Genomic DNA, 7,500 nt, shown 5'->3' on the forward strand with positions numbered 1-7,500 from the left:
GGCTAACAACTTCTCTTTTGAGAAATGCACCCCTGGCTGCCCAAGACAGACTGTGCCATCTGAGAGGAACATTGGAGACAGCCAGAGCAGAGCGGCACTTCCTGACACGCCACGGGCAAAAAAATATATGAGGGCATTAGGAGAAACTATTTAAGGCCCACCTGAGGCCCTGCCAGCCAGCCGGCAGCGAGGAGATAGGCTCATATCTCTCTCCCATGGCACCGGAGGAGATGAAGATGAAGGATATTTTTATATCCATTGGCCATGTCAGATACGATACAGTACATTAAGCCGTCTTGCCACAAAGGGAGAGGAAGAGCAGACACTGTAAAGCATTTGATGTTTTTTTTGTTAATTAAATAATTGTCTTGATTTGTCACATCATTTTTTGCTTTTTATCTTTTTTTGCATAATGGTTATCATGGTTGTACAGTCATTGGTGTGTGTTGATTTGTGGTTGTCTTCTGTCAAGAACATTGCTTATAAATGGTGGTTCATGATGCAACAGCCTATCCATACTAAATGACTTGGCAGTTTTGAAGGGCATTGTCACAAAATGCGTTCACAATCTGAGCACCTAACTCAGAGACGAAGAGAGATGTGGTATGACCTCTGCATTTGAGAAGGAGACTTGGGCTCAGTACTTGAGCTCTGCATTAGTACCATCTAGTGGCCAGTTAAGGAAGCACTGATGCTTGGAAAATAACTGCCGGGTCACCTGAAGACAGTATATTTGGATGCGCACTAAATCTACCTTGAGCGTTAGTTCTGGCAGGCCATTATAGTCAAGAGCTTGCCGCTTCTACCTGTAATTTGTCTGAGGTGTTCTGGATCAGCTAATCAACTCTCCTTACTCCTTACAGTTTTAAATTCTCTGTTTTGTTCCCAACTCTTGGCTGCTCGCTTCTTCACAACCCACCACCTCCCCTGCTCCACCTTGTCGTGTATGACTGACATGACATACGTAGACTACTCCTTGTCATGTCGCCTGCTCTGTTCGTGGGGGGATTATTTTCTATCCTATTCTTAAATTGGGTGAGCATTCTCTACGCTGCTGCTGTCCCCTGAATCTGTACTTTCCTTGGTGCTCTTGGAAAACCAGGGGACTCCTTTGAACAGAGCCACACAGAACAATCTAATTCTCTAATAGCTATTCAATAAAGAAATTGCATTTATAATTTCTTGTCTCATGTTTCTTGACTGTAATGGACCTGACAAAACTGCAGATTTGTGTTTGTTTGTGAGCCAACCGTGGTCTTATAGTTAGAAAGCTTGTCTTGGAATTTGAATCAGCAAACCAGTATTGCGTACCTCAGTAACTGTAAATCAAGCTACTTCAGATGATAGTACCGTCTAGATTAAGCATTATGTACTATAATGCAATGTTTTTTTGTGTCTCTCAGCTGCAAAAGGTCCTGAAAAGGATGAGAGTGGACCAAAGTGTCTGATAAATGTAATGGAATGTACCTTGTACAGTAATATAATGTACTGCCAAGGAGTTGATGATTTGACGATTTCTGTTTGTTTGTTTGTTTCTTTGTGTCTCAGCTGCGACAGGTCCTGAAAATGAGGAGCGTGTGTTTCGGGAGCGCATGCGGCCGCGGAAGCGCCAGGGGGCCGTGCGGCGGAGGGTCCATCAGGTTAACGGACACAAGTTCATGGCCACCTACCTGAGGCAACCCACATACTGCTCCCACTGCAGAGACTTTATATGGTGAGCCTCTCGCTCTAGTTCTCTCCCTCCCCCATGGACACTCTTTCTTTCTCTCTCCCTACCTCTCTCTCACACACACAGATATACTTTCTCAAGGTGTTTTCAGGCTGGTCCCGGTCCCACCGTCAGTTCCCGCTAGCCTAGAAATCTAGACACCCCTGCATAGTGGCTGCAAGGGGTTTAGCTCGCTAGGCTAAGTTCCCGCACCATTTACAGTACACTGGTAGCCAAAATGCTAACCAGGATGCTAGTAGGGTGCCAAACGGATTGATATTCTGACGTCTATGTTCTTGTCATGGCTCACTTGGAAAAAGGTTTACTCGGTTTGCATCAAATGCCACATTTTCTGTTTCTGGACCACATCAGTGGGTTTAACATCAGGCATGGTAACTGGCATCTGTTCTCTATCGGCCTGCAAAAAAATCTGAGCTGTTAGTACTCAGTATGCTGACTGACAGTATGAAGCATGAACACTTGAAGTACCTTTGATTCTCTCTCTCTCTCTCTCTCTCTCCCTCTCTCTCTCTCTCTCTCTCTCTCTCTCTCTCTCTCTCTCTCTCTCTCTCTCTCTCTCTCTCTCTCTCTCTCTCTCTCACACACACACACACACACACACACACACACACACACACACACACACACACACACACACACACACACACACACACACACGCACACACACACACACACACACAGCAGGGTACTGTACAGACATAATTGGCATGGGTGCACACTCTCTGAAACACCCACCACTGCATGCGCTGGCCTTGGTTTGAGAAGCGTAAGCGCCCTCATTGGAGATTCTGTTGTTGTCATAGCGACAGTGGGAAAAGCCCCAGGGCTGGAGGAGATGGGAGCAACAATGCTGCTTTATTGAGTGTGTCGCTGCCCACACACACACACACACACACACATGCACACACATGCACACACACACACACACACACACACACACACACACACACACACACACACACACACACACACACACACACACACACACACACACACACACACACACACACACACAGGACCACTTACAGCTTTCCCTCGGCCCAGGTCAAAGTCTTTCGAAAGGTCTTGGGGCCCCCCTCTCCCTGTGCCTGGTAAAACTGACCCTTTTGTCCCCAACTGTCAGCTTCCCTACACACACACAGGCACGCACGCACACACGCACACATGCGCACACACACACAGAGGCAAGCCAAACTGTTCACACCAGTGCTTACCAACACAATATGCATATACATATTCAAGCATTCAGTATAGCGTATGCAGCAAAGACCTTCAGACACGCATAGACATGATGAGAATTTCAGACAACCAGAAAATTACTCATGAGGACAATTAGATAATAATGACAATGTTAATCCGTCTAATCCTTCTAATACGGTCTGGCTTCTCACCCAGTCTCACCCTTGCCTTGCTCACACATTCCCAGCTGCACAGCCATGCAAACTCACATGAGAAAATGACACAGCATACATTTTTACCTCCCATTTGCCTCATCCTAACTGATACGTACTACATACACAGTCACACATGTGCGCACACTCAGTATTGTTCTCTTGGGGCCCACAGATAATGGTTAGATATGTTGATATGATATGATATGATATGATATGATATGTATATATATTTTTTTAGGGGCTTTCATGCCTTTATTTGATAGGACAGTCTGAGATGGTGACAGGAAGCAAGTGGGACAGAGAGGGACTCGAACCGGGGTCCCCGATATGATAATTTTATTATGTTGATATGATGTTACAGTAAATTGGGTTACAAACTTCGGATAATGAAAAGAATGCACACACACTTACGCACACACTTGATTCACCCACACACATATGTACACACGTACGCTTGCATGACTATACAGTTCAGATGGTATGGTGAAGCAAAAGATATCCCAAATACTTGCACGTCGCATGATTGGATGTTTTGATATGGTATGTTGATATCGCAAATACTTGCATGGTAGTAACCTGTTTCTGTATCTCTTACAGGGGAGTTCTTGGGAAGCAAGGTTACCAGTGTCAAGGTAAAGCAGCCTTAAGTATCCATTCTTTGTGTGTTCAAGTATTCCAAAGCAAATGTCATTATTGATAAGCAAGGGTTTGAATCATATTATATCCATTTAAGTGTGTCATCATTAATGTATTTGCAAGACAAAGCTATACACCTAGACAGACACCGTTCTGATGTTTGTATGGACTACACATGCATAGTACATGGGTCCGTTCCGTGACGTTTCAGCAGTAGCACACGTCAGGGCTGCGCAACGACACCCAGTGTCCAGTACTATTGTATGGAATTTTTTGTCTGTTTTTAGTGGAGTATCTAAGAAGCATTTTCATTGCAGTATATCAACCACCAATTACAAATTAAGTCATGGGCATTAGATGCCGTTGTGCCATTGTGCTGTTGTGCTACCCGTGCTTCAGCCCCCCCCCCCCCCCAATTTTTTTTAACCCACATGTACAGCACATACTATGCATACATGTTTAAAATGGAGCGAGTAATAAGCTGTGGTTCTCTGTCCTGCAGTGTGCACCTGTGTCGTCCACAAGCGGTGTCATGAGCTGATCATCACAAAGTGTGCTGGCCTGAAGAAGCAGGAGGATGTAGCTGAAGAGGTGGGACAAGTTGTATGGAACTAGCTCTTCGCTTCTTTTACTGTAATGAAAAAGACATCCACTATAATACTTCTGATAAATTGTATCTATACAGTCAGTATAGTATTTATACAGTACTTTTGTCCGCTTAAAATGGGTGATCTTAGTCATAGATCTTTAAAATTCGGTTAGTAGTGGGGGGTGCTGTGGCGCAGCGCGCTAAGCCCCCCACATTTGGACTTGCATGCCCATGGGGACCCCGGTTCGAGTCCGGCCGGGGTCATTTCCCAACCCTGCCCCATCTCTCTCTCCCAATCGTTTCCTGTCTCCTCTCATACTGTCCTGTAATAATAAAGGCCAAAAAGCCCCCCCAAAAAAGAAGAAATCAACAGCATCAACAATTTTCTAGTCATCTCCAAAAAACATGATCGCATAATGGCATTAGCCTGACTGTAGTTATACCCATTCTTTCCCATATTATTGTATTTGATAACACTGTACCGTGTATTGATATATTGTACTGACGGATGATGTACTGTTTTGTTATATTGCACTGATGGAGGATATCATGCCTTTTTTGAACATGTGGCTTACTGTGTCTGTATGTGTGATGAGATTTTATTCACAAAGTGGTCCTTTGTCTCCCCCTGCAGGTGGGGTCACAGCGCTTCAGTGTAAACATGCCCCACAAATTCAGTATCCACAACTACAAAGTTCCCACCTTTTGTGACCACTGCGGCTCTCTCCTCTGGGGTCTGCTCAGGCAAGGCTTACAGTGCAAAGGTGAGTCTCACTGCTGCATCTTGGGACATGAAGTCTCAAACCAGACACGGGTAAAAGCATGCATCTGCTGCATAAAGCAGGCACACACATGAACTCAAGCATGTCTCTCTCTCTCTTTCTCTCTCTCTCTTTTCTCTCTCTCTTGCTCTTGCTCTCTCTCTCTTATGCTAGCAAGCACACACACGCACAAACACACACACACACACACACACACGCATACACACACACACACACACACACACACACACACACACACACACACACACACACACACACACACACGCATACACACACACACACACACGCACGCATGCACACACACACACACGCACACACAAATATACAGTATATCAGTCGCATGAATGCATACTCACATTTATAATTTGTAGCGGGTGGTCAGGTTCAAGCAGCCTTCAGTAAATTGCTTAATTGGGCAGGGAAATTGCGGCATTTCAATTATGTGATGTTCTACAAGTCATCCGTTTAGCTCCAGCCTACTGGACTCATCATCATTTCTCCCTACTCTCTCTCTCTCTCTCTCTCTCTCTCTCTCTCTCTCTCTCTCTCTCTCTCTCGCTCACTCTCACTCTCTCTCTCTCTCTCTCTCTCTCTCTCTCTCGCTCTCGCTCTCTCTCTCTCTCTCTCTCTCTCTCTCTCTCTCTCTCTCTCTCTCTCCCTACTCTCTCTCTCTTCCTCTCTCTCTCTCTCTCTCTCTCTCTCTCTCTCTCTCTCTCTCTCTCTCTCTCTCCGTTTCCCCACCCCCATGCCATTACTGTAATGTCTGATGATGAAGCTCATGCGGTACAGTACATTGTTTATAATCCATGCTGAAGTGGGCTGCAAACTAATTGTACACTGCATTAGACAACAGAACTTTGTTTGCTGAATTTCTATCCCTCCCACTTCAATACCCTTTTTCTGACACCACCCATATTTTAGTTTAATTTATTTGATAGGGACAGATACATAACATGTAGGTTGCAAACAGCAAGCATCGTAGCATTTATAGCCAAAAGCTTATTTCCAATGCCCGTCCCCAGATATTATGTATATAAATATGTTGTGAAATATCGATTATTTTTGTGTTCTGTTATACGTTAGATGCAAATGATTGCTCTCTCTCTCTCTCTCTCTCTCTCTCACACACACTCTCCAATTGTTTCCAACAGAGTTTGGTATAGCTTGTCATATTATGTTCACATATATTTTTTTGACCATGTTAGTAATTAGTAGAAGAAGGACAAGTTATTGTGACATGGCAAAGTACAGTGATATGTTGAGAGCATGACTCTAATGGGAAGATGCCTTTCACCACTTAAATGAGGATATTAATGAATGCTCTTCCATGTGCTTTTCCTGCCTTCTCTTGCCTTTCCCTCCAGTCTGTAAGATGAATGTACACAGACGCTGTGAAAGTAACGTGGCCCCCAACTGTGGGGTGGACGCGCGGGGCATCGCTAAGGTGCTCTCAGACCTGGGGGTCACGCCCGACAAGATCTCCAACACAGCACAGAGGAGGAAAAAGGTGATCCTTTTTTTCTGTTTCAAACTCATACCAAAAATGTATGATGTGTGGTAGTCATGGGCAACCTGGCTTCAAAATCTCTGATAAAGTGACAGGTATAATTTGTTCCAGCTAGGCTACATGCTAATTCAGAGTATGCTGTATACTGTATGCCAATTAATTACAATAAATGAGTTAGATGTGTTAAGTTACACACACGTCGCTGCTAGTTACTCGCTCAGCGAATGAACTCAATAGAATGTCAATGTGTTCCAGCAAGACTAGCAGGCGAGTAGGCGAGTACTGTACAAGCGATGCGATGTGGGCGGATCCCGAGTTGAAAATATTTTATCTTCGAGCGAGGCGAGTAAGCGAGTAACCAATTGGAATGCAGAGTTCGGTACTTCTCGCCTGTTCATTGGCAGTTAAAGCCGCGGGAACTTTCAGCGAACGTTCCATGATAGAGTGGCGAGTAGGCGAGCAAGCGAGAAGCTAGTAAATAGCAGCGATGTGTGTGTACGGCCCTTTACAGGGGTTAGTTGTCGAAATAGAAGTAGGAGAAGTTACTGTCAAAATAGTATCATGACACAGTCATGGACAAATCATAAACATTATGTCAATGTCATAAATGATTTATGGTCATAAAAAGTTGACATTGTTTGGGCTGTCTTTACCATAACTAAAAGACACAAAATGTTCATGACATTGATATAATGTATATGACATGTTCATGAATGTCGTTTCGACACTGTTATGACACGATCATGCCATACGCATGATGCCGGCATCAAAGTGTCAGGTAAAGTGTTCAAGTAAAGTGTTACCACATCATTACTGGAGACATAGCTACCATTGTGGACACTAAGGTCATCTCCTCTGTATGA

General features: G+C 44.4%; 1 protein-coding gene across 1 annotated transcript in view; it reads left to right on the forward strand.

Moving 5' to 3' along the window:
* Positions 1–7,500, forward strand: part of prkceb (protein kinase C, epsilon b) — a 157,334-nt gene that overhangs the window by 88,037 nt on the left and 61,797 nt on the right. The window contains exons 3-7 of the mRNA XM_063191371.1: positions 1,549–1,714; positions 3,721–3,755; positions 4,262–4,350; positions 4,983–5,112; positions 6,495–6,637. Coding sequence (XP_063047441.1) covers positions 1,549–1,714; positions 3,721–3,755; positions 4,262–4,350; positions 4,983–5,112; positions 6,495–6,637 — 563 coding nt within the window. The remainder of the gene's footprint in view (positions 1–1,548; positions 1,715–3,720; positions 3,756–4,261; positions 4,351–4,982; positions 5,113–6,494; positions 6,638–7,500) is intronic.

This window comes from Engraulis encrasicolus, chromosome 24 (genome assembly GCF_034702125.1).
Source record: "Engraulis encrasicolus isolate BLACKSEA-1 chromosome 24, IST_EnEncr_1.0, whole genome shotgun sequence".
NCBI lineage: Eukaryota > Metazoa > Chordata > Actinopteri > Clupeiformes > Engraulidae > Engraulis > Engraulis encrasicolus.